General features: G+C 39.6%; 1 protein-coding gene across 6 annotated transcripts in view; it reads left to right on the top strand.

The window, feature by feature from the left end:
- LPIN1 (lipin 1) overlaps nt 1-27374 on the top strand; it is a 78724-nt gene that overhangs the window by 26994 nt on the left and 24356 nt on the right. For 3 of the 6 annotated variants that reach the window (XM_051778290.1, XM_051778289.1, XM_051778292.1), the window contains exons 3-11: nt 13045-13245; nt 14549-14644; nt 15853-16190; nt 16534-16653; nt 17744-17851; nt 21888-22017; nt 23923-24232; nt 25698-25791; nt 26947-27134. In XM_051778290.1, the coding sequence (XP_051634250.1) occupies nt 13045-13245; nt 14549-14644; nt 15853-16190; nt 16534-16653; nt 17744-17851; nt 21888-22017; nt 23923-24232; nt 25698-25791; nt 26947-27134 (1585 nt within the window). Of the gene's footprint in view, nt 1-5447; nt 5556-13044; nt 13246-14548; nt 14645-15852; nt 16191-16533; nt 16654-17743; nt 17852-21887; nt 22018-23922; nt 24233-25697; nt 25792-26946; nt 27135-27374 lie in introns of those variants that run through there. The other 3 variants (XM_051778287.1, XM_051778288.1, XM_051778293.1) reach the window with 3 other exon arrangements.

The raw sequence follows: 27374 nt of genomic DNA, 5'->3' as shown, positions 1-27374 counted from the left end.
AAGTGAGGGGGGGAGGAAAGAAAACTAGCAATGGGTCGCATTATCTCACTTTATTTCAGCATCTGTCACAAGACAGGGCTGAAGAGGGGAACTTCCAGGCAGTGCCTGCAGAGACCTTCCCCGTCAGCTCCAGGGTCTGCCTCTCTTCCTGGCAGCCTGCTCACAATCCTCCATCTGCCTCTTTCTTGAGGGGAGATTAAACTCTTTTCATCCAGTTTATATGACAGCCAGAACTAACAACAGTACCTGAGATAGCGCAGAATTATTTAACTTCAAAGCCAAGCCAACCTGCTTCTTGTAACCACAAGCCAGGGACAGAGTGCCCTTTCATTCATCAGGAGCCACACAGCACAACCCCTTCTATACCCTGGTCTGCACAGAAGTGAAGAATTTTTCTGTCACAGCAAGAAGCACCAAATATTGCTACCTTTATTGTAAAACTCATTTTAGATACTCCACTCCCTCAGTGAAGTTATAGAATGAACTTCAAGCTGAGCTATATTAGCACTTAATGCTTAGTCCATCAGAACAAAAAGCTTTACATAAAATATCTATTTATCTTCTCATTATCATGGCTGTAGCTGTTACATCTTTTCCAGCTACAGTTTGCAGAGTAAGGAGGTAACAACATAGTGAACGAATCAAGGTGTGCTGCTCTCCAGTCTCTGACCAATAACTTTCAGAAACGTTTGCAAGGATAATTTCATATTGGTAGGCAGTCCGATGTAGAAATTGCAGACATGAGCCTGAGAGAAAAGCAATAAACCTCTCAACAGAAGCAGATGGTTTCCAAATTTCTTTTTCCTCTTCAGGATTAGGATTGCTGTTGTAGTTTGCAAGAGTTGCAGGAACAGTAAAGAAAAGATTATACCCTGGGAAGCAGACCAGCTTTGTTTGAAGTTCTCAAAGTATGTTTTGTACTGTTTTGTTCTAAACAAATAATACCGATGATTTTGATTTGCTGTGCTTTGAAAACAGCATTCTGGGCAAAATCTTTGCTGGTCATGCATTGATATACTGGACTGATGAAAATCTAGCTTTGGGGCTGGAAAGCATTTCTGTCCACAATAGGATGGAGGGGATTTCCTAGGAGTTGAGTATGATCTCTTATTTCTTGTACACGTGTGCACTTAGACAACAGTATTTTGCTTGAGCAGACTACAGGTCTGTGCTTGAACAAGCATATGTAGGAATTGTGGTCTTTGGCTGAAGAAAGAACATGTTGATGATTTCACTGTTATATCCTTAATCTCATACACCATGATTGCTTTGCTTTATCAGGTCTCAAGTTTTTCTAAGTTTTTTAAGATTATATTTAGAGAGATTATCCATGGCTATTTACAGATTTGGAGCTAAATTACTTTCTGATGAGATTGGACTGGTACAAGTGTACTTCCAGAAAGGTTGATAAATTTAACCTCTCTTGTGCCTAATTTAAATATTCCTACACTCTTTTGCTTTGATGATGTTTGGGTCATAGAAGTCAATAGAAGCCTCTGTTTCTCAGGAGCCAAGTATTTTGTAGCAGAGAAATGAGTTTTGACTGGGGAAAGAGCTACTAGGATATAAAGGAAGCATTGAGGTTTTCATGGTTTTGCATGGTTGGATGTGAATCTAGAGGAAAAAGAAAGGCTCTTTTGAGAACTTTCATCATCATGACTTGTTATATTCCAAGAAGGAAAAAAAATACCAAAACTTGTCTGGTGGTTCATTTGCTACAGATCCTTTTTTTGGGCTGTATTTTCAGTGAGGGGGAGGAAAGGGTGTATCTGTCATAAAACCAAGTCCAAAAAACTTGTTTCAAAATCAAGTTCAGTTATGCAATGCACGCCCTGATGGCATGAGAGCTGTTATCATTACAGATGAGCATTTTGGCACATAACCAGTGCCTTCTGCCCTGCCTCTAAGTCCACCTGCAACAGTTCCTGGAAAATTACAATCCCACATTTGACCATTTGACATAATAAGCCTCTCAGTTTTGCTTTTCACCAGTCACTCCCCTGCCTCATTATTGGTTTACACTTTATACTACTTCTGGTGACATCACAGTTGTCCTGAGGATGATGTCATCATCTCATCTCTTAACACAGAGGTCAAAGAAGAAAGATATTCAAGCACATGATACTGAAACAGTTGGAACAGTCGATCCCAGGAATAGAGACAAAGTAAAACCAGCAGGACAGTCAAAACTGGCAGCAAGTTAAATTCAAGGAGGGGCCAAATGTTTTAGAAATATCTGCAACTAAATAACACCTAACTATACTTTTTAAAAAATTTCTCAAATCAATCAACTGCTAAGAGGTAGATAAAATGTCAGTATTTAATGAAGTACTAGATAATTGGATTTGAAAGGAAAAGAAAAATGAAGGGGGAAAAAAAGTGAACCAGATAGAGAATTCAATAAATTACCACAGGTAACTGTAGGTACCGTATAAAAATATCTACTTATGTTAGGAGAACAATCCCTTGGTTAGGATTGTGGGACATTTAATTAGATAATTACATAGTCAGTCAAACTGCTTTTTTATGTTTACACTGGAATAAAACTAGATCAACTATTAATTTACAATGCCTGAGCTACTCTGAGTTTATTGTTAATACAAAGAATGTCAGCACCAGACCCCAGAGCTATGTTTGCTTATGAGTTCATTATAAATTAAAAGCTAAAAGTTCAAGTTTTTATTTACTGAATAATTTTTACCAGCACAGTGGGCATGCATTAACAATTGCAGTCATTCATGACCCAGGTACTGTGTGCCTGAACATCAACTCTGATTTTATTGGGGGAAAAGCCAGACATTACTGCTAATGCACAATGGTTTGAGTGGTTATTTTTCTCTCTGGCAACATACTTGGTAGAAAAATCTAGTGTCCCAAGTAAGAATGGAAGGCCTTTTTTCCCTTGCATGAACTTATGCAGTGTTCTCTAGGAATCTGTTCTTGAGTATTATTAAAATCTTCTGTGCTTGTAGATTTTTTTATAAATTGAGGTTTATTAATTTACAGAAGACTACACAGCTCAACTTTCTTCTTACTTCTATTTTCATAGTAACTATGTGCCCACATCATAGGCTAGAACTCCGCTGTGCCAGAACTGTACAAACACAGAGTAATACATAACCTATAAGCTCTTTGGGACAGGAATCAAGAATTAGGTAATAATGAATGCATATAAGTTGACCCCCAAAGGAATGGAAAGAAAAACTTACATGAGCATGTCCTTCAAAATTTTGTGAACAGTTTTAGATCAAACCCTGAGATACAAATATGTTTTGACTAACACAATACCTCCAGAAAGAAACCTGTCAAGGGGGAAGCATTACAGGAAGAAAACAGTAATAGTTCAGAACTTTATCATTCCCGAGTGTGTTTTGGAAATGATACCACCAGGGACTTTCCTCTTGCAAGGGCAGAGCATGCCTCCTGACCATACTCCCTCTGCCAACTAGTCTCTGGGTAACTCCAGAATACTTTTTAGGAACCACCCCTGACAATACTGTCCTCCAAACTCTGTATTGGGCTGAGTCAAAATCACAGCCATGACCATGCTAAGGCTTGGACAATATCAAAGATTATGTATTAGTGCTTGGTAGTCCAGATAGATGTAACTGTGGAGAACAGTTATGAGCTAAAGTGCAGCACAAGTAAAGACTTCAGAATCATTTGGCAGAGATTGTTCCAGAGAAGTAATCTGAGGAACACTGCTCTGCACACTGGTCATACCATCAATAAGAACAGAGTAAAAAAGCACAGAAGGATGAAGATAGTCTCCTGTTGTTAACTGAAGCTCAGTGTTGCTCTGCAAGCATTTGGCACTTCCCACAGCTTCTTGTGTGTATCATGGCTGTATTTCCATAATCTTGCACGTGTAACCATAAAAAATGTAGAGTATTATTCTGTGGGTTATTTTACATCAAGCAGCATATGGTTGGACATGATAAGTAGCTATAAATACAATATAGAACTTCCATAACTGAGGTTGTAGCTTCTGGATTTCTGAAAGAAGCAAGAAGGGTGGGTGTTATTGAGACTGTGGAAAGACAGTGGTTTTGATTCAGTGTGTTATGATGACATTTTGATTTTAGTACAGTAGTGAAAGACCATATTAGACCAATATATTAGAGCAGTCCTCCCACCTAACATGGATGATGATGGCTGGAGGTTACCATCCTCTCACAGGGAATACAATATGGGATCATAGTCCACACAAAAGTGGTGGGCACTGGTCAGGATCCACAGCCAACACAGACAGAGCTCCTTGTATTAATATCAGGGATGGGATTATTTACCAGCATTCCTCATTGTCTACTGACTGCCCACTGACAAGGGATTAGATATGATATGCCTGGGTAATGAAACTGCAGGTATTTCTGGGCTCTGTTGTGTATTATTTTCTCTTTGAGATTAAGCATAGACCCTTGTGTCCGGGCAGAAACCATCTTCACTGACTTTTGTGTTCCAAAACTGAAGTAAACTCATTAGAGTAGCTGTGTAAGTTGGAATGGAGGAGAACAAGAGGCAGGGATTGGAGTCTGTGAGTGTGCACCAGGCCCCATCACCCAGCAACTCCATCGTGGCTGTGAACTGTACAAAGACTGGCCAACATAGACACAGAGCTAATAGAGCTACAGCAGGAAGATGTGTCACAGAAAATAAGTCTGAAGGATTATGACTGGGTGATGTACACTGGGATTGTTTTACAGTGTAACTGGAAAGTTAACAGAAAATGGAAGGCTTAAGCGTTAATTACTTGACAGGGAACTCTTCCCAGGCTTCAGCTGCATGCACATTTTGGGACTAGAATATGCAGATCCATGAAATCCCATTCTCAAAAACTTGTTTTCAGGTCTAAAATTAGCCGGGTGCTTCAACTAATGAATTTTGTTCCCTCTCTCTCTCTATATATATGTATTTTTTTCTTTGTTCTCTTTTTTGTGTGTTACTCAGTTTACTTCTCATTTGTTTTGCACATAGCACCACCCTCTCCTGCCTTCTGTAAACAGACTTCAAAGAGCCTGGAAGATTCCTTCATCGGGTCATTTTTAACACGGACACCCACTTCCCTATTTAGATGTGTAAGGCTGCTCTCAGTGTAGAAGGAGGTTACGATACGGTTTAAATGGAAGGGAACCACTATCTGGTGGCAAAACTTTATTTAATCGCATTTATTTACAGCGATAAAGCGCATGAGGCTTACAGACGCGCCCCCGATGGCTGGGCTTTGGCAGCTCAAACTCGCCCCGGCGGCTGTCACGGGTCAGGCTGGGCTGACCGATTCCCTCTTCCGCTGTCCGCTTCTCCCATCACAAACCCGGGGCTCACATCACCCCACCCCACCGCACCGCCCCCCGCGATGGCGCGCCCGCCGCCCCGCCCCGCGGCTGCTGCGGCAGCTCCGGCAGCTCCGGCAGCTCCGGCCCGCCCCGCGCTCCGCCCCGCCCGGCCCCGCGGCCCCTCCTCCGGGGCGGCACCGCCGGGCCCGGCGCGTCCCCGCGGCCGCGGTGGCCTCAGAGGCGGCGGTGAGCGGAGCGTGCGGGAGCCGGCCCGGGGCACAGGTGGGTGCCGGGGCTCGGGCAGGGAGGCCCTTCCTTCCTCCGGCTGCCCCCGGGCGGGGAAAGCGAGGCCGGGATGCCCCGCCGGGCGTTGTTGCGGCTGGAGGAAGCGGGTCGGTCGGCCTGGGCATCCTGCCGGCCCTGGCGGGGCTTCGGGCGGCTACCCGCGCCCCCTGCCCTCTCCCCTGCCCTTCCCCTTGCCCGCAGTCCCTGCCTTCCCTTGCCGGACAGCCCGGCTCTGGCAGTGACAGCGAGCGCCGGGGTTTGTTGAGCGCATCGTGGCTGGACAGTGCTTTGTGCAGGGGGCGAGAGGGAAGATCCGATGCTTCCCAGGTTTACCCTCGGGAAAGGCGTCCAGCGCGGGGGTGTTGGTTTGGGGTGTGAGCTGGTGGAGGTCAGTGCCCCTCTGTGTACTGCTGCTGCTGCTGCTTTCCCTTTCACATTCGGGATTATATTTTTTGCCTCCCTTTGGCTGGCAGCTGCTGATGCAAATCTCTGCATTAGTGCCACTGCTTCACTAATACTTTCCCTGAGCTGGAATAATGAAAGCGGTAATAGGACAGAGGGATTTAATGACGTAGCAGAGCCTGCCTGGCAGCGGTGCAATAGCTACATATGAATATGAACTTTCAGATATTTTGTATTTCTTTTATATGGGCCCCTTTTCCCTCTTCCTCCCCCCCTGCCCCAATACTTGTTAATTTTTCTATTGATTATGGTATCTCCCCTACCTTCAAGAAGCAAAACTAAAAGGAAATGTATCTTGTGAAGGGAGGGGAAGGAGACAAAACCCTTCAATATTTTTGTTATCCCTCTAATTTGGTGCATAGTCTGGGGGGTGTTAGGGAGTTGTTTATTTTCTGGATAGCTTTATCTGTATCTCTGCTGTCCTAGGAAACAGATACTGGCAAATGCTTAGTGTACATACATAACATTGTGCTGTCATCATTGTATTGTTAGAAGTTGGATGAATGAATTTCTATTACAGTAAAATGAGCCTACTTCCGTGAAGAGAGATGGAGAAAAAGTGGGGAGACAGTGAAGGAGATAAGAGGGGAAACAACATAATTGTTATAATTTTAAGCATAAAGCCATGAAAATAGCTAAATTAACTTTTAATGGTTTTAGATACTTTCTGCTTTTCTGATAGCCTGCTTTTCCGATAGCCCCAAGTTTGGGTAGCCCCTGATAATATTTGTTTACCTTATGTTGTAGGGCCTGTTTGTAAGGAGTTGGGCAAGTTTTAGTCTTAGGCCCTTTTCCATACTTGAAGATGTGGAGGTGCACATTTGTTTATCTGTGAACATATATACAGTTGAAATACAGTAAGAGTTTACTTTAAACTCTAAAAATGTGGAAAATATAAAATTAGAGCCTAACAAACAAATTTGTTTTCCAATCCTGCTGAAAGAAAGGATGCCAAGTCACATGAGATGTCAGTATAGAGTAGAGCTACTGCTGTTTTTCCATTATGATTTGTGTTCCCTCTCTGACATCAGAACAGTAGCACAGGGCAGCACTGTACATGACCTACCATATATCCTCCAGCTATTTCAAAAGTTCTCGTTTTCAGGCATCAGTTTGTACTTTTCAATTGTTTGTAAAGTTTGCACCTCTTTATGCAGGGTCAGTCCAAAGGGGTCTCAGCCCTTCTATACGTTCCTTCAAAGTGTCTCCATGAGGAGGGAAGCACTGTACAGGTGGGGAGCTGAGGCACACAGAGATGAAGGGAAATGTGGAAAGTCTGCTAGGAAACCTCAGGGAAAGGAGGAGGCAAGTCTTGAGGTATAATTTCAGGACTGCCTGAAAAGTCAATAGAGATGTCCTTTTTACTGCGCAACACTGACTCTTAGTTTCTCTCTTTAGTTGGTAGTAGCAATTGTATGGGTATGTGGTGAGTCAGATCACCCTGTTGATCCAGCTAGAAGTTATTTTAAAATAATAAAAAATGAAATTTAAAATTTAAAATATAAAATTTAAATACTTATTTTGAAACTGGTTTTAGTGATGTTAGTTTTCAGTGCTGAGACAAGGGCAAGATTTAGGGGAGTGGGGAATGTACATTTGGGAGGTTGGTGTGGGGACTGTGGTTGTACACTTCAACTGGCCCTGAAATAATTCTCCTGGACTCTTGGTTACCAGTCTGATACCCTGACTGTGGGGCTATTGGCCAGTCCTCCATTTGTTTGAAAATGAGGATTCATTACAGACAAGTTTTGAGTCTTTGGTTTGAATTTTTGATTTCACCTGCTCTCAAGAAAATAATTGGCCTTTTACAGAAACTTTGTGAAGTATTGCACGAAGTAAAGTCTCAACTATTTGAATATCAGAACCAAATGAATAGTCATCTCAAAGTCAAAATCCTCGTCTTCGAGTGAATGTGAGTGGTGGTATTTTGGAGGGACCAGCAGCTTGGAAGATAAGTTTGACATTTGATCCATTTGACTCTCTGGCTGCTGTGAGAAGTCACAGTTTTTGGCACTGGCCTTGGCTAACTTGTAGTGGAAGTCAAATAGTTCCTAACAGCTTAATCTCAGTCCTAATATATTTCTGGAGATTTGGCTGGCAGAGAAAACACAATGCTCTTACTTTGTTGTAGAGCCACCCACATGCCGAATTTTGCTTTCTGATGTGGGATGTACAAGTGAATTGCACCTGTCTCCTGATTGACCAGACTTATTGTCATATCACCTGCAGGAATGTGGTCTGTCCCATGCAGCTGTGACTGTGGGGAAGTCTGGAACAAATGTGCTTATAATCAGACTTGGACAGAGTTTGCACTCCTATTTACAGAACAAGCAGTGTCACGCTGCTCAGCAGAGTGCTCTGGAGTTCTCCCTCAGCTACTTGTCCAAATCAGGGTCATGGCTACTTATGGCTCCCTTTCAGGTCATGTGTCCAGGTTTTCTTTCCCAGGAAAAAGGAATATGCAAGGAGGGTGCTTGTCTATGTCTCACTTGATTGAGCTTGCCATACTGCAGTTGATATACAACCACAATGAGATACCTGCTTAAAATCAATGGGAGTTACACACCCTCTGAGATATAAGCCTTAATAACTTGCTAAAAACTACGCAGAAATCTTGTAGGAAAGTAGAGCCCTAAACTGAGGGCTCCCAAAGTCCTGTGCCATGTCTGCATGGCTCCTCTAGAGAAAGTAAATTCAGGTTCTGACTTTGCTCTGAGAAGTGCACAACTTTGGTGTGGAATTTACTCAAAAAAAGTACGATCAGAATTCATGGCAGTGACCTTGGGTTTGATTGATGTGGGAGTTTAGACAAAAGCTTTCAGAAGTTCTTAATGATTTTCAGTTTCCAACCTGAAATTATTATTTAAAATATAAAGAGATTTTAATGTGACAATCACACAGCTTTAGTGACTGTACAATGTGTACTTACTAATAAACAAAAGTACCTCTTTTAAAAATAATAGAATGATAGTTATTATGAGCTTTTGTCTTTAAGAAGTCACTGTTACTATACTTGTGGTACAGACTTGAAGGGCTAAGCTTAATTTTAAAAAAATCATCTAGGAAATCTTCATCTAAAATATTTCCTTCTCTCCCCTACATGTTTGTCATAAATCTTTTTTAGAACATAACCTCTGAAACTGTTTTCAATATGGTAAAGACTTAAGTCAATAGTAAAATTCCATTAATTGCAGTAGAGGGAGTTGATGTTCAGTACTAAATTGCTTCAGAGTCAAGAAAATAAATGTTTGATATGCAGTAAAAGAGTGGCAATAAGCACTGACTTCGAATAATGTCATTCACTTTTTTTTCCTTTTTTTTTCTGGTAAATGTGGAATAATTCTCTTGAAAGGACCACAGTCTGATTCCCAAATGTAGTCTGGTCTCTCTCAAGCTTTACATCTTTAAAACAGAAGCCAAGTGCAGATCAGGTTTATAAAATTGTCATAGTTTCAGTGTTAGCAGCAGAGTTGCAATAATGTATTTTAAGTGAACACTGGCTCATCAATTTTTGTCTCCCTTTCATAATCTCACAAGTTGTATGGAAGTTCTTAGGAGAAAGGTTGATTTGTTTTGTGCTTATGTCCACCACTTCAGTGGTGGACCAAGGTCTCATCATCACATCAGGTATTAAAAGTGTAACTGTCTATATGTGTTGTTTTTCCTTGTGCTAAGCGTTTGGTTTGTGTTATGTTTACCATTGCTGCAAATTTTTCTCTTCTGGCCTACAAAGCCAATGCGAAGTCATAACTGTAGAACCTGAGTAAAGGGACAGAAAGGGACCTAAATGTTACATCCCTCCTACTGAATGAAATCATACCAAAGTCCATTCTGGGTGGCCAGACCAGCTAGCACCATCTGCTTACATCTGTTCTGTAAAGCTCTCTTAACCTCTAGAAGAAGGTGACTACTTATAAACTGGCCATGGGAGTAGTCCACAGTCCACCATCTCTCATTAGCTGTGCCTGGGAATTGTTGGGAGAGTGTTTATTGGCCTGTGCCTAAAAGATACCAGAAGCAGATTTTGAAATTTAAATAGATTCAATTGAGATGTCCAGATTGTAATGGTCAGCTCTGTGATGGGATATGGTTTGGTTTACTGTTTTGGTCACAGGAACAGCAACATCTTTCCCAACGATTACAGTTGCCTGTTCTTAAACCAGTCCTAGTAGATATTTGTCCTTCTCAAAATTTTCTGCGTTGGAAATTCCATATCTTCCAGAGGAAGCGTGCTCCAGTTTTTAGTTAGCCTTGCAGCATGCTACCTAAATCAAGTGTCTGACATTAGAACATGTTGAATAGCACTTGTATCCCTTAGTAATTTGGATGTGTGTGGATATCTAATCTCTTATTCATTATGTTGTGGCACCTGAGGAGACAGTGGGTATTGCAAAGGGAAAAAGGGCCTTTAGTTCCTATGACTTTAGGTATTTTACTTTTTGAAAAGAAAAAAAAAATGAAAAGGTATGGGCAAGAGTTGAGCTGTAAAAAAAACCCCAAACAATCAAAATTGGGCCACAAAGAGCACAATTACTGACTTTTCCAGTGGAATTAGGACAGTCTAGTATACCTGTATGAAAGAAGTGAATTATTGAGATGGCAATGCATTTGATCTTACTGTGGCATGTAGTAGAGCAGGACTTTAAAGAATTAACTTTGCTAGGTCAATCTTTTCTAAGTGAATAAATCAATTAAGTAATAAGGGACATACTTGGCTATTTATTTTTGACTTATTTTTCCACACGATGATAAATTCTGAAAAATGACTGCTGTCTTTAGCAATCAAAAGAGTTCGAAATTTTCTAAGCTTCCTGGTAGATGATGCTAGTTAAATTTACATTAAAAATTGTACTTTTAATTTTATAATAGATGCATTATTTAGAGCTGTGAAATGTCTTCTGGCAAAGAATAAAACTCAAGCCATTTGAAAATCCTGACAGAAACAGTACAGACTGTTCTCTCTTGCTGCAAAGCTTGGATCAAAAGAATTCTGAATTTTCCCAGCATGAAAAAAAATATTCTATGCTATGTCCACTAGCATGGTATGAGAACAAGAGTTTTACTAAGTTGAGTATAATTAGACAGGCACAGGGGCTTTAGCCCATGACGTAAATTCATGTTTATTGCTGAAGTTGCTGCTGCCTGGTCAGTAAGTGAAAGACTTCTTGGAGTGGCCAGAGTGAAGTGTTGCTCCAAAACCACATGCAGTCTCTCTGGGGTTTGAGGAATGTTGGTTTCCTGGAGTGCTGACATAGTATGGACTGACTTTAGGTTTGGAGTATAAACTTACAAACCTCAGACTCCAAACAATCTCAGCTTTGATTGGCATGTATAAAAGTTAGAATAAGGGGCCTACATCCATCAGAGTCTAATTTCTGAACTCTCCCCCATTTTAACTACAGCATCTTTTATTCCTTACATTTGAAATATAAACCATTTTTGTCAGGAAATGGGGTTTATGTGATTAGTCTCCTAGTCTGTCTCTTAGTTCTACAATGATTTTGTTGCATGTCAGGTTCAGCCCAGCTTCAAAGGAGTGTCCATCACCAGCAGTTTGAATGTGGCACTTTCTTTATAAGGGATAGGAGATTTCCACTGTATGGAAGCAAGCTGTACTGTGCCAGTTGGCCAGGTCAGAGCTTGAGGATGGTGCCTAACTTTTTTAATTTGTGAGTATAAAAATAATCTCTGTGTCCTAAGATAGGGCAGGCAGTGCAGCTAAGATTTGTTTTGAACAAGAATATTTGCAAAATTCTCTGTTTATGATTTTAGGAGCCCTGCTGGTGTAACTTGTTAAGGGGATGCATCAGTCCTCATATTTGGATTGTCTGACCATAACTCTCCAAATAGTGGGGTGTATATACTGTCCCAGCAGCTCCTTCCCTGCCAAGGAAGTTGTGGCTGTTTTGCACCTAGAAATTTTGTTACTTCAGCAAACTAATCATTAATTGGGGTGAACTATACAGTGTAATTTTGAGCCTAATTGTAGCCATTGTTAAATTTAGTCTCAGCTCAATGAGAAATGTGTTTCTTATTGCACTTTAGGCTGGAAAAATCCTCAGTAGAAACTGAAGTATTTTTCCACAGCACAGGGGTAATTTTAAAAGTTTCCTTACATCTGTCACCCTGGAGGCTCACTTCTGAACAGAAGTGTGTGCCTGTGTGATGCCGTCTTGTTAAAAAGTTTAGATGTTGACCACCAAGATAATTAGGAGACTAAGAACTTTTGACTTAAAAGAAGAGGTGGAGAAAGCTAGGATGTGCATTAGCAGAATAGAAGCAGCAAGCTAAGTGCTAAATACTAAACACTAAAGAAATTCAGGAGCAGAAGAAATAAAGCCAATAACTTTAGCCATCAACACGTCTGATTTTTAATAAAACTGCTTATACTAAAAGGGTGTTTGAAACAAGAACAGTGAAGTTGCATTAGGAAGGAGTCCAATGTTCAAGCACTCTGGATTGAAGGTTGCTTGTCCAACCTTAATGCATATCTATTGTCTGTATGCATTATAATAATCTTCAAATGGGAGAAATCCCTGTAAAGTGGGAGAATAGTCTTTGACTTCAGTGCAGTGGAAAATTGGATCTACTTAAACCATTCACTTGTCCTGCCCTTAAAAACCTGTGGAAATAATGAGAAAAGTATATTTGGTGTTGATGGCACAATAAATGATAGGAGATGTTATTCTGGAAGTAGTGCTTCTCTCTTCAGAGATAATTGGAGATATTTAAGAGCTTTAGAGTCGAAAGTCTGACAGTGGTTTCGTAGGCAACTGATTTTAATGAACTTTTGAAGTTGTTACAATTTGCTGACTTACGAGATCTCATTTGCTTTTTTCTTTTAAAAGCTCTTTACAAACATGCATCAGCTGTAAATAAATCAGGTGGGAAATCCTGATTCTGTGTAAAATTGTTAATTTGTGAAAGAGGAGAATACCCTACTGCTAGATTCTCCGTCTCTCAAATATCTCTAAAATACAAATCAGGAATCAGAATCTAATTTGTTCTGTCTTTTGCCTTTCAGGTCCAAACCATGAATTACGTTGGACAGTTAGCAGGGCAAGTATTTGTAACTGTGAAGGAGCTCTATAAGGGACTGAACCCAGCCACATTGTCGGGATGTATAGATATAATTGTTGTACGTCAGCCAGATGGAAATCTTCAGTGTTCCCCTTTCCACGTTCGCTTTGGGAAAATGGGAGTTCTGCGTTCTAGGGAGAAAGTGGTAAGAAAATTGAGAATTTTTGTATATTTTGTTCATGAGTTAGCTCTAATAGCATGAAGGTTACTGAATGTGCTGTGGTCTGCTAATCAAGGTTTTCTTTAGGCACGCCTGAATTAAGGTAGAGTTCAATTAAAATGGTTGTTACTAATTCTTGCATTTCAGAGCACAATTTATGAGATATTGGCTATAACAAAAAACAAAAAAAGCCATGAAATCTGTAATGTTTATTTTCAAAAAGCAAAATTTTGAATGTGCTAATTTGAGCCTATACTAGATTCTATTAGTGACTGTGTATTAAAACCTATTTCTTTGACATGTTCAATGATAATTACAAAAAAGGAGGTATTAGTAAAGTAATATTTTCAGATAATAGAATGTTGAGGTTAATTGAAGCTAGAAAAAGCAGTGAGGACCTTGAAATAAATGTAACCAGGCTGAATGACATGGCAATATTATATCAGCTATGAAGTTACCATTGAGTAATGCGTGGCAGATTATTTTAGGAGGTAATTTGTAACTACATGCAGTCTAGGTTCTAATGTAGCCATAATTGTTCAGCAGAAAGATTCTAAAGTCAACCTGGATATTGTTCAATTCTTACATGGATCAGAAAGGAATTCCAATATTTAGGATGGGTAAAAGTTGAAAATGTAACTGTGCAATACTGTGTCCTGAAATACAACATAAATGTAGACTTGTCCAAATTTCGAAAAAATTTACGATGGAGTTGGTGGCAAGAACGTTTATAGGCAAAGAGAGAGATCCTCCTGAGAAGAAATGGAGATAATTAAGGCTGTACAGTGATGTGATAAATGTGTGGAAGAAATAGACACATGAATTGAACGTAAAATGATTTTTCTTATTTTTGCTTCTCATAGTGTGCAGAGAAGTCTGTTTAATGAATTTGAAAGACAGCTTATTAAAAATTTGCATTTGGAAGTACTTCTTGCACAATTCAAAATTAGGCGATGAATTAAAAGACCAAACAGATTTGTGTGGCAAGTGAAGCATTCAGAATTATATTTAAAAATATTCAGAACTTTATATAATGTCTGTAAACCTTTCTGAATAAAGGAACAAAACAGCAATGAGCTGAACAAGTTAGGAAAACATTTCTGTAATTGATTGCCTTGTGAAGGGGTAAGAAAAGAAACAGAGAGGTTTACTGTTTTATGTTTATTGTAAGGTTTCCTACACTTCCCTGAGAAGAGTTTGCTCAGTGACAGCAGAAGGACAGCTGAACAGGAACTGTGTACCTAAAATAACTTTCTTTTCATATGAGAATTTACTTATTTTCTTCCAGGTTGACATAGAAATTAATGGAGAGGCTGTAGATTTGCACATGAAACTAGGAGACAATGGGGAGGCCTTTTTTGTGCAGGAGACAGATAATGATCAGGTAAGAGTCAAAAGTACTTCTAATTCATTAAAGATTCAATGCCTGCTCTTCAGAGTCAGTTTTGATTTTAGGAATTTTGTTGAAAAAAATATACTTTTACCCATTTCATAATTTTGAAGGTTTCTGGACAATTTTCAGCTATGGAGATTAAATGCTATGCTCTTACTTTGGGATTTCTTTGAGTTGCTGAGATTTGAAAAAATCTCAAGTTAACATGTAACTGAAAAATAAGCCATGCATACCAGTGTGTGAACAGAAATGGCATGTACAGAGTTCACATGCTCCAAAGTTGTGCGCAACAGAGATTAATGTCCAAGGATCTGATTTTTTGTGGAAATCTTTAATTTGAACACATGCACTCAGACAGACTGCCAGTAGAAGTGCACATGCTCTGTAAACATCTGTTCACAGATTAATTCTGGTACTCACTGTAAACATGATCTCACAACTATTATTCATGTGGAATTATATTTAAGTGAGAATGTCTGCTTTTAAGCTGTGGTTAAATACTAATGTATATAAGTTATGGCCACATTAATTTTGAGTAGTCCACACCTAATGTAACATAAGAAAATTTTGCAGGCATTTCTCCTCAGATATCCCCAAAAATTTTTGTCCATGTCCAGAGCAGGATGAGTTTTCAAATTCTTATATTGAGTATGATATTACTAGTTTCAGGTGAGAGCTGTGTACATGTGCAGTATTCATTTCTATATCTTTATTTTAAAACTTTTATGTGACAAGAGCTATTTGGTGACTGAAAATTGCTGGAAATACTTCCATGAGTATTTAGAGATGTGTGTATATATATGATTGAATAGCAGGATGTTTTTGTGACCTAGTTATAAACCACTGACCTGTCTGACTACTATTTGTCATCTGAGTTGTGAGGGGGAATTGGATTTTACAAAATGCTCAGGTTATAAACTAAGATTTTGTTTCTGCTCTGTGTCTAGCATGAGGTGGATAGAGACTCATGCCACAACCTGGCCAATGTTAGATGCTCAGAAGATGCTCTTTATTAAGAGTATTGTTCCTGGCTTGCCTAAGGAGATGCAGCTGTGGAACAATTTCCATATGCCATAGAAGCATGCTGAGCTGAGGAATAAATGACTTATATTTTGGTAGCTGTGCGTAGGTTTTAGAACCAGTTCTACGATTGGTGGAAGAACTAATATGTTTCATGGTTTGAATTTTTTCTTTTCCAGGAGGTAATTCCTTATCATCTCTCCACATCTCCCATTCTGTCTGAGGGAACTGCTTTAATGGAATCTCAGCTGAAGAGGAATTCCGTAGACAGGATAAGAAACCTGGACACCAGTGCATCCTCACAATTACCAACCCAAGCCCATGGATCCCAGCCTTCTACTGAAACACCTCCAGTCTCTAGCTCTGTGAAAAAAAGGAGGAAGAAGAGGAGGAAGTCTACCCATAAAATAGACAGCTTAAAAAGAGAAGACACACATGGAGACACATCAGAAGATGAAGACATGTTTCCTATAGAGATTAGCTCAGAGGAAGAAAAAGAACCATTGGACAGTTCAAGGTATTGCATTGGAATTAAGATATGTAATGGAAACCTGGGTTAATGTTCTATGCCATGACTTCCAACAGTAATTTCTAAGTTAGAACACATGGGTGATGAACATGTTACTTTAAGAAAAAAGCTTTAGGCTAGAGAGCTATTGGGAATGTAGTAACAAAAGTAATGAAAATGACATTGAAAACATAAGAAGAATCCTCTGTGGTGTTGTGAACTAGAAGATTTGAAACATAACATTATCTCCTTTTAGTTCTTCTCTGTAGTAGGGTTTTTTTATTATCCAATGTATATGACAATTCAGTATTCAGATATGCTTTTTAAATGTCACATCTTTCCCCATACTTAGGATCCCTGTTCCAGATGTGTTTGTTGATGATGTTTCTGACATAAAGGCTCCTGCAGTTTCTGTGCTTTCTCAGTCTGCACCTTACCCTCGTTCAGATGGAGAATGGTCACCTCTTCAAAGGTACCTTTTCTGATACTAGAATCCTAGGTAGTACCTTCATATTCTTTTTTCCATTAATGTCTTCTATGCCAGTGTAAGTGAAGTCATACTAAAAATTTTGATATCAAACATGGTCACTGACCACTGTTAGATGCATTCTGTAATTGTGTTCAGATAGTGTACCAAAACTTCAGGTAAGCTTTGTCCTTGATTCAGCAAATGTATGCATACAAATACAGGTCTACAAATTCTGAAAAATATTTTTATCTGTTAATGTCACTGTTTGTTTATAAATACTGTTGAGAGGATGAATGTTTTGTGAAATGTGAATATTTGCCTGATGCACACACCTTGTAAAGACTTTAGTGGATGCAGGTCTATAAGTCTTTAGTACTCTGAGTGTAATAAAGATTGGAATTGATGTATAAAAGTAAGATTTTTTTAACAAATAAGAATATGAGCTTTTCATGTCCCTTTTAGTATAGACATGGAATATTTATTGTGAAGAGGACACAACAGTAATTTGCTTGCTTTTTCCTGTATATGTATTTGTGTGCATGTGTATACCTTTCATGTCAAGTCAGAGCATCTCAAATCTCCTTTCTTGTCTGTGGAACCCTGGCAAAAAGGGGCAATTTTTGCTTAATGTGCATTGCATTATAATTCCAATTATATTGTGTGTGTGCCCCCATGCACGTGTGCTCCACATCCTTCATGCAGACTGCTGGAGTACAGCAATATTCACAAAACCTTATGCTAAGAAGTCTAATCTCAATATCCTGCCTCTGTAGTTGAGGGGCAGAGGAAGGGACCGTGAGGAGATTATTTCAGAGCAAGGGCTCAATTTAAATGTTTTGAATTGCACTCTGGAAGAAACTTTTTTCTCTGCCTGTAAAGCTTAATGTGATTAACCTCACCAGTCTGATGATAGCATATGTCAGTGCTCTGTCCTTTCGATGGCTTTTGGAACTGCGTGCTCTGTTTGTTTCTTGATTGCAGTATTCTGGATTTTGAAAACTCTAGATGTAAATTGAGCATTCATGTAGAATGCATAAAGAGTTTATGTTAATCAGCACTGTTTTTCTTTCTCCCAACATGCTTTGCTGCCCAGTAAACCTATAGATTGTGCAGGGCAAACCTCTCTCCTCGCTGTTCCAGCAGATGGAGGCCTATCTAACTCTTGTCCTCAACAATCTTCCCACTTTTCTCTTCCAGACAGGTAGAACGGTTGTCCTCTTTTCTGGACTGCTTTTTACTCCTTTTAACACATTAATACACTTTTAACACATTAATACACTTTTAACACATTAATACTCAGTGAACTTCGTTGAATTTATAACCGTACTTACTGCTAACCCAGATGCTTTGAAAGTGACATTGAAAACCACTTCCTCTCCTTGCTTCTTTGTGGGCTTTGACTGGAGGTAAGTTACCTTGTTGAATCATCCATTCAGTGAGGATGGCTGATATAACCTGGGTTAAAACTTAAGTTGATTAAGATGATAAAAACACTAAAAAGGAAAAGCATAACTAGTGAAAACTTATATTCCTCTGAAGATTGACATTTCCATGTAGCTTTTTACAGTCAGTGTATATTTTAATGACATTTTTATCCCATGGTTTTCCTGAGTTGTTTGCTTGTGCATAGGTTGCAAAAGTAAAAGCAAAACAAAAGCCTCAGAGATTAAGTGATCAATAAGAAATGAAAAACTTGTAATGGGAGGAACCCAGTGCCAAAAGAAAACTCCTCTTCCTTTGTTCCCTGGTTTGGGAGAGGGAAAGAGTTTCTGTGTGTTGAACTGGACTGGGGGAGAACGTTGCAGAATAAAGATGACACAATAAGTAAGGCATCCTGTCAGAGGTTTAGGAGATTAAGACTTAAACCTTCTCTGTAGGTAGGATTCCTCTGAGGGTGAACTCTTTTCTACAAAGGTAAAATTGGATACAGACACTTTTTGTGTTATCTTAAATTTGAGAAGTCTCGAGATTCTGCAGTCAGGCCCTTTCTCTCCATTAAGTCAGGAGAGAGAGGTCACAGCAACTCAGTTAAAAAATTTAAAGTAGATGTCTGAATATGACCTCTACAAATCTCCATTAATGCTGGGAAAGCTTTGAATAATAGATCAGGCTAAATTGCTCATTCATTATCTCAACACAGTTGCCATACTAGGTGCCTAAGGCTGTATCAGAACTGATAATCTTGAGGTTTTCTCAGCTTCTAGGTCTGCCCCCGACTGTGTTGCAGCACCAAGTCAAAGCGAGATCCTGGGATATTCAAAGCTCTTTGCCTTAGTGTTTTCTATTGCAAGGAAGGGCAGTTGCACAGGTTGGAATGGAAGAGTAGTGTGCTCTGGGTTGCTTCATGGACTTTCCTCTGGAGTTCACCTGCCTTAGAGTCTAGATAGCTAAAGTGCTGTAGTAACTTGTCTGAGCGAGGCCTTCTCTGTGTCTGCAACTGTTGAAATAAATGCCTGGTGGGTCTTTCAGCAATTTTTTCCTTCCATGTGAAATAAGAAACTCTATTATGTTGACCTAAGAGGAGGTTTGGAGGCTCTCAGTTATTGCTGTGAGCATGCTGTGTACATGGCATAGGCCTCTTTCCTTCTGACTATGTTTTCACAGGTTATTTGTCATCAGTCAAGATGGGACTTTTTCTCAGGTTACACTTCTGCTTTCTCAGAGATCTTTTTCTTCCAGTGGAAAACACTACAGAGGTCATCATGGTTTGCTATTGCAGAACTGCCAACTACAGGCCAAGTTCCTTGTTCTTTGACATTGAATTAGATTAAGTGCAATCATAGCTTGTTAAGGAATACATAGGATTGTGACACAAGCATTCATCGTTTATGGGATGTGAATCAGAGATGCTGATCTAAATGGCTGAAGTCTCCCTTCCTGCTTGTGCAGTGTTGCCAGGATGGGTGGCTCTAGTTTGATCTGAAATATCTCAGCAATCTTTGCAAAGCTAGGGAATTTCAACTGGGCTGGATCAGTCCCTAACTTAAGGGCAGAGGAACTGCAAGAGATAGTTCCGCCCAAGAGAAACCCAGATGTGTGCATGGATCATCAAACAGCCTTTTCCAGCAAGAGCCTTCACAGAGCAGAACTCTGCCTGCTTTAACATACACACATGTGCAAGTGCCATAGTTCTGGTACTTGCATGTCTATGTCTGGGAATGTAAATCATGGTGCTCTGTAACAGCCTGGGCTTTTCCCTACTCAGCTGTGTGTACAAGGGAACTGTACTTTCCATGAAAATTATGGAAAAGACCAGGTTTCTCTCCACCCCAAATCAGTATTCTCAATGCAAAATGCAGAGGTTCTAGCTGAAATGGAAACAATACCTCTGTTCTCTCAGGTTGGCTAACTGAACCTGCCTAAACACACTTCAAAAACCAGACTGGAGATTTTTCTAAGGTATTCTGAAGGTTGAAATGGCTGTAGTGCACAGATTAGGTAAGTCATGAAGTGACAAGACTTCTTTAAAAAGGTGTTTTTGGCTTAAAGCAGCAGTAGGAGCATTATTGCCTGCTGAGATTTTCTGAAGTACCCAGGGTCCTGATTTCCAAAGTTTCAATGCACCCTAAGCATGGAAAATACTGCAAATCCTACAAAACTTTCAGTGGGAGATGTAGAAGTTTTTTTAAAAACCCACTAGGAGTTTCTTGAATTCCTAGAGCTTGAAAATACTTAAAATTGCATTGTATTTATTCCTTCATCTGTCAAATTGTAGGTTATACCCTAAGGACTGATAAAAACTTGAAATTCTTAGGACCTAAAAAGATCTACCACAGTGGTATGACTTATAAGTTCTATAATTTAATTAGGTAACATAAATATCTGTAGCTAAAAAGTCATAGCATTTGTCCACATTCAAAATGTATCTTATTGCAATATAGGTGAAAACAGTGAATAAAGTAGATAATTAGATTGATGTTATTTCAGATGTGAGTGTGAGTAATCATTTTGCTGTGACCAATGAACTCCCTACCAGATAGCTCTACATAACTACCTTTCATTGAAAGAGGGAGACCTTAGAGTAGTAACTAAAAGGGAGAGGGACTTTTCACAAGGGCATGTAGGGACAGGACAAGGGGCAATGGATTTGAACTGAAAGGGGGTAGGTTTAGGTTGGACTTTTGGTAAGAAATTATTCAGTCTGGGGTTGTTGAGGCACTGGAACAGGATGCCATGAAAATTTTTGGACTTCTCATTCCTGGAGGTGTTCAAAGCCAGGCTGGATGGGGCTCTGAGCAACCCGGTCTCCTGGCATGTGCCCCGCGGGGTGGTTGGACTAGATGATCTCTAAGGTCCCTTCCAACCTAAACCATTCTATGATTCTGTGATTCTACCTTCATTAATTTAGGAACTTCATGAGATAGGAAGCCTTTTGTGTTTGAGAGTGAAAGTAACTCAGTCTGGACCTTTGACTTCGGAATGTTGTGGATTCTTTTGTAGCTTGTAGTTTTTAAATTGGGATTGGATGAGTATACCAACACAAGTTATGGCCCAGACAAAAAATAATGGGCTTTGTTCAGGGGGTTCTGAGTGAAATTCTGTGACTTATGTTATGCAGAAAGACAGAGTAGATAATCAGAATTTTTTCTGTTGCCCTTAAAATCAGTGAATCATTGTTTGTTAATGACGGACTTGACATCATGTTATTGTCTTCACCACATTAAAAATATGCTACAAGCTGATAATTTACTAATTAATTATTAAATAGTTTATATTAGGTAGTTCTCAAAACAAATAGTTAACCATATTTGAACTGAAGGGATCAAATTCTCTGTGTAGTTCTCCTGCTGTTCTCCGTATAAACATGAACAAGTTAGTATAAAGGAGTCAACTGGATTACTTAGACTAATTTATTACTTAGTCAGGATGAGGTGTCTTGTTGATGCACTTCACATCCACTATAACAATACTAACAACTATTCATCTACTGCTGCTGGTACCATCCACATTGTTCCAAAAATCCTCCAGAAATGTTCATGTCCAGTGTTCTTGTTCCATCTCTTTCAGCTTCTCAAATCCTACTTCCTTAACAGCACTTACTATAAAATGGATGAGACCTCTGAGTGCCAGTATCAGAGGATCCTGAACTGTTTAACCATTTTGCCATCCTTCCATACTTTCAGTTGGCTCATGATTATTTCAATCTTCAGTGCTTTGTGTTGGTGGATATCAGTTTTGAAAGTGCTTAGTGCATTGTGGTTACTTTTGATTTTGTAACATTTTTTGTTTTTCTTTAGTCAGTCAGATTCACGCCCTCCTACTCCTCAAAGTGACTCGGAATTAGTTAGTAAACCTATGGACAGAAGTGGACTGAAGGATAATCCCCACATGCACTGGGCATGGGGAGAGCTACCCCAGGCTGCAAAGGTATACAACGTAACTTGTTTAATTCCTGCTAGCATCTATTGTGCTTTAATGGGGCACATCTACTTATTCTACTGCAAACTGCTGAAGAGGGAATGGATCCTTGTTTTACATAAAATTACAGTTTTTTATGTAAGAGAATTGCATCTTACTCCTTAGGAAGTATTGGATCTTACGCCATGGATGTTCTCAATACTGATAATATACAGTAGAAAATTAAGAAGTACCTAAGACTTAGTCTTGTAAAAGTTACAAGCATAAAAACCAGATAAAATCAGACCCAATGTCCTTTGGTAAATCATTGAAATTCATAAATGGCCTTAAGATGGAAATTAGGTGCTTGGTGTTTGCAGTATGCATCACAAAAATTAAAATGTGTTCCTTGAGTACATAAGCATCCAGAAACACCTGTATTTCTGCATGCCCAGACGTGCTGTTCTCTTGGCTGAGAGGACTGGCTTGGTGCCATTTGGCCCAGTTAGGTGGTGGGATCTGCAGTGTCCCAGCAGCACTGTCTCCTGTGCTGCACAGTGACTGTGGCAGCTGCGTACGCTGCAGTTCCCTCAGGTACTGTCAGCTCCTTGGGATGGCTGTGGAGTCAGAGCATCGCTATGGGAAAGGGAAAATGGGAGTTATTACGCCTGCCCTAGGGTGTGAGAAATAAAGGTCAGGTTTCAGTGGAATACTGGAATTGTGGGGGCCAGGATGGTGCAGGGTTTGGCCCTTCCTGCTGAAGGCTGGTTTCTCTGCAGACAGGAATGCAGGAGAGATGGGGTCACACACACAGTATAAAGAAAAAAGAAAATCCTACTTTGCAGGCCAGGGCAGTGGGCATCTTGCTCAGAAAGAAGGCTTCTGTGTTCTGGTGATGGCACCAGAGTTGTGGCACTATTATAATTTATCTTTAATTCACTGTTTGTAACTAGTGACAAAAGCAGAGATGGGAATCCTGAATTCTTAGTTTCTTCAGAAGAGTTCTGGTCTCTTCTTTAACAGGCCAAGGATGAGCTGTACCATCAGCTCTGTGTTATTTTCCTCCTCATGTGTATTAGAAGAAAATTGGGAACCATTTTCTGCTCATAGAGAACTGATTTAAGTGCACAGGTCCGTGCAGGAGTTTCAAGTTGGCATTTGCAGTCTAGAATTCAGGGTTTCCCAGCAGATTTAGGCATATCTTTTTTATCCCAGTCACACAGCCTGGTGTGTGTTGCAAATCTGATTTCTGGAGGCTTTTGCCTCTGAAGTCCCTGTCTGTGTCCTTAGACAAGCTATTCTGAGTTGATCTGGCCATACCTGAACTGGGAATTATACTCTGGATGCTGTTGATCTTCATGTAAGAGTTGTTTGTTTGCTATGACGTGAAGGTTATAGCATCTATACAGCTGCTGCTGTAGTTCAGCTCCCCTCTGTAAGAACACTTCCTATCCCACACTCAGAGAAGATCTGAAATTTTTCCTATAAAGTGATTTAAAATCTAAATCTGGGGTATAGATGAATGACAGTATCCTGGTGCCTGAGAGCATCCTGATTGTGCAAGGACTTCAGTCTGCACTTCTTTCTCCTGTTTGTCAGGGTTACCTCCTGAAGGAAAGTCAGGATTTTCACAGGAAGGGAGGAAGGCAGGGTAGGAGGTGGGATGTGCAGGTGAGTGGAAAATGAAGACTGTAGAGCAGATTGCAGAACAAATCTTTCCTGTCCCCAAGATGCAGATGAATTTTGTGCAAGCAAAAACACAGCAGAAAGGTAATTTGTGCACTGTAGTCTCCATCTCAGTTAGTGATGGCTTTCTACTGTAGTTGGTTATCTCGAGAATCTCATCTCACTGGAGTGAACCGAACAGGTTAAACTCTGGCTGTTGCATTTTTTAAGAGCTTTTCTTTATAATTATCTGTTTAATTTTCCTCACAGGCCAGTTCTTTGCTCAAAGCAAAGGAACCCAGCATAGTGGACGTAAATCCTTCTGAAAGCACTCACTTTCGGGTCATCCAGAGCTCTCCTATAGAGGAGCTTAATACAGTGTCTCCTTCACCTGCCCTTGGACAAGCAGATGCAGCAACTGCTGATGAAAGTGAGCCCTTACCAGTTGAGACAAATAAGCCAGAGACAGAGTCTCCAGGAGCAGCTGTACCACCGTTGCCTGCCAATGAAGAAATAAAACAAGCTGCAGCTTGCTCAACCCAACCGACTGGCAAGACAGATTCCCCTTCAAGGAAGAAAGGTAAAGCTGTTGATTCTACACTTTTACATGTATGATTTTGTCTTCAAATTTCATGGTGGTAAAGCACCTCATTGCCATATAAATTTATCTGTGCCCTGGAGACACTTTCAGGTCTGGAAAGGAGTAAGGTTTGGAAGGAACCTTCAAAACCTGAGTTGTGCAGCAGGCTGTTCACAAGAGATATGTATTAGAAGATTCTCCTTGGTCTGGAGTTCTTGGCAGCTCTGTGCATGTGAGCAAGACTGTGAGCAAAACTTGCTTCAATTTCATTCATGTTTGATAGATTCAGGGGTTTCACTCTGTAGATAAGCACTGTGTAGATCTGCTGGTTCACCTGAGTTATATGTTGCTGATAACTGTGGAAACTCTGCTCTAGTAAAACGCTGTAGTATGTCTTTTGCACAAACAGCAGTTTTGCCTTAAAATGAGGTGCTTTTGTTTCACATAAGCCTTTTCAGTTCTGTGTGGTAAATATCGTGTCCTGTATATGTGAAATGTAACTCCATCTACTTTTCTACTTCCTAATTTCTGGGCTCTATATTAATGATATTTTATAACAAGTGTTACAATCTTCACATGAAATTTATTTGCTTACAAATTATCTGTTTTAGAGCACTCATTCTATAATTATATAAGCTTTATATAAGTCTAGTTTGTGCAGCTGCTTTTCAATCAGTAAACATTCAAACTTCTTAGCTTCTTCCCCATGCATTCCACTGTCTCCGAAAACAAAAAAAACTGATGTGTTAGTCTGCTTACTATTAAGTATTTGCATAACTTTTTTCTAATTACTTTTCTGATGTTTGGTGTTGAAAATTGGGATAGTGAGAGGTTGTGCATTTGAGAATCAATTCCAAATTAGTTTTTGGCCTCACAGTGGTTACTTGTCTAGATGTACTAGCAACAACAGGACAGTGATGGCTCTGTGTGTTGATCCTTGTGAGACTTAAGGGCGTTGTCTTGTCCCCTACAATGGTGCATGTGCACAGACAGCACATCAGTTGTATGTGCTCAACAGTGAGTTGTCTCCTAACAAGCCAGTTATAGTGTGTTAGAGACTATAGTCTAGTCTGTTACTTCCCTTTTGCAAGGAGGGATTGAAGATTAGGAGATTAAATGCTCTGACTGCCATACTGTGACAGTAGGCCTATGCAAATACTTAGAAGGTTTTCCTCTTGCTGTTTTCCTGCAGTGACCACTGACTTCTGATTCCTAGTGATCTTGTCTGGCATAGGGAGTCTTCAGCATGTCTCAAAACTAGTCCTCTGCTGTCCCATTTTGTATATTCATAGTTTGAACAACCTGTTTTGAAATTTTTGGCAGTACCATTCTGTACAAATACAGTTTACAAACTGTTATAACTTGTCTGATTTCTCAATCTTAAAATGGATAGTTAAACAGTAATAACAGCTCTGGATTGTTACTCAGAAAATCTTAATAGGCTGATTTGTGCTGTTCTTTACAGACAAACGAAGCCGGCATCTTGGTGCTGATGGTGTCTATTTAGATGACCTCACTGACATGGATCCAGAAGTTGCTGCACTTTATTTCCCCAAGAAGTATAAGTTCTTTTCTTATATTTTTACTTTTTAAAGAGCTCTTGACACCTTCCATATTTAGATCAAACTCATTGCCAACCAGATAAGACCTCTTTTTCAGAGTCCAAGCAGAGATGAAGGGAGAAGGAAAATAAAGCCCTGTAGAGAGGAATATTAGAGCTTTTGGAAGGTGCTGCATTTGGGCCTGAGAAGTGTGCTTGCAGCTTGTTTTCTGTTTTGGTCAATTAAGCATCATATATTGATTGTAGATCATTATGTAATATACACTGATATTTATGAGTGTTACTCACATGTCTTTGGAGAGCAGTTGGCTTTGGGATATATTTATCCCCGTGTCCTGGCTTATTACCATGAAGAACATATCTTACTGTTAACAGTATTAGCAGAAAGTTTTTACTCTAGTGTTGCTCTACTGTGGGTGATCACCTATAAATATGAATGTGAGAAAATAATTTCTGGAAGATGCATGACAGAGTTATATGTGAAAATATTGCACCCTGAGCATACGATTTCCAGCTCATTCTGATCTTTATTAGATCCTCCTGTAACATTTATAGCTTCTCTTTCCACATCATACTCTAGTCATTTGACTAAAGTCATTGAGCAATAACTAAAGTAGCTTGTGTATTTTATTTTCCTTATTTGCTTGCTTAAAGTCAGCTGTTGTAATATTAGCATTTCAATAAAACTGAAAAAGATTAGTAATATGGAGAAAATGTCAGATTGAAAATTTCTTTAATGCATTCTTATAAATCTGGAGTGAAAAGCAGTTTGATGAGCTTGAATTTTGTAATAATTATCTCATCTATACAAAAATTTTAAGTGAGCATAATGATTTATTGTTTCTTAAAATTTTAATCCTAGTAGTTTATATGTAGAGTGTTTTATTTATAGATACATGACACATAAATACACAAACATACACATTTTTGTTTGGGTTTAGCTATCGGTTTATATAATCAAACATATTAGTTTATTATTTAATTTACATTATTCTTGTTCCCATGTGCTGTAAAATTTGAATGAATTTTTTTACTTTCTTTTTTTTTCTTTTTTTTAGTCTTAGTATGCACCAAATGTTGTACAGTGCTTGTCAAAGGGAGTGAATTTGGGAAGGAATACATGAAGACTGAATTCCTGATTTTTCTTTTCCAGTGGGGATAATGTCCAAAGCAAGAGCACGACTGACACGGGGCCGCGGTCAGCCAGCCACTCTCCACAGTCTGTTGGGAGCTCAGGTGTTGACAGTGGAGCCGAAAGCACCTCGGATGGAATTCGGGATTTGCCCTCCATTGCCATTTCTCTCTGTGGAGGCCTTACTGACAACAAAGAGATAACCAAAGGTACAGAATGATTTTCTGAATTGCAGGCATTTGCTGGCAGCCAGGTTTGAGGATCGCAGCCTGAGGCTGCAGAGCCCTCCTGTGGCTGTGCTCAGAAATGTGTTGAGAAGATAAATACTGGCCATGTAATAATCAGTCTTCTAGAACTTTTTATGCTTAGAATAGTAGACTTATATAGAACTTACTATTTTTAACATATTTTAGTAATCCACTACATACAAAAATGTTTGAAAGTATTTT

This window comes from Manacus candei, unplaced genomic scaffold, assembly GCF_025592945.1.
Source record: "Manacus candei isolate 608988 ecotype Guabito, Panama unplaced genomic scaffold, ASM2559294v1 h1tg000011l, whole genome shotgun sequence".
Taxonomy (NCBI): domain Eukaryota; kingdom Metazoa; phylum Chordata; class Aves; order Passeriformes; family Pipridae; genus Manacus; species Manacus candei.
Note: the sequence above shows the minus strand (reverse complement) of the source record. Positions and strands in the feature narration are given on the sequence as shown.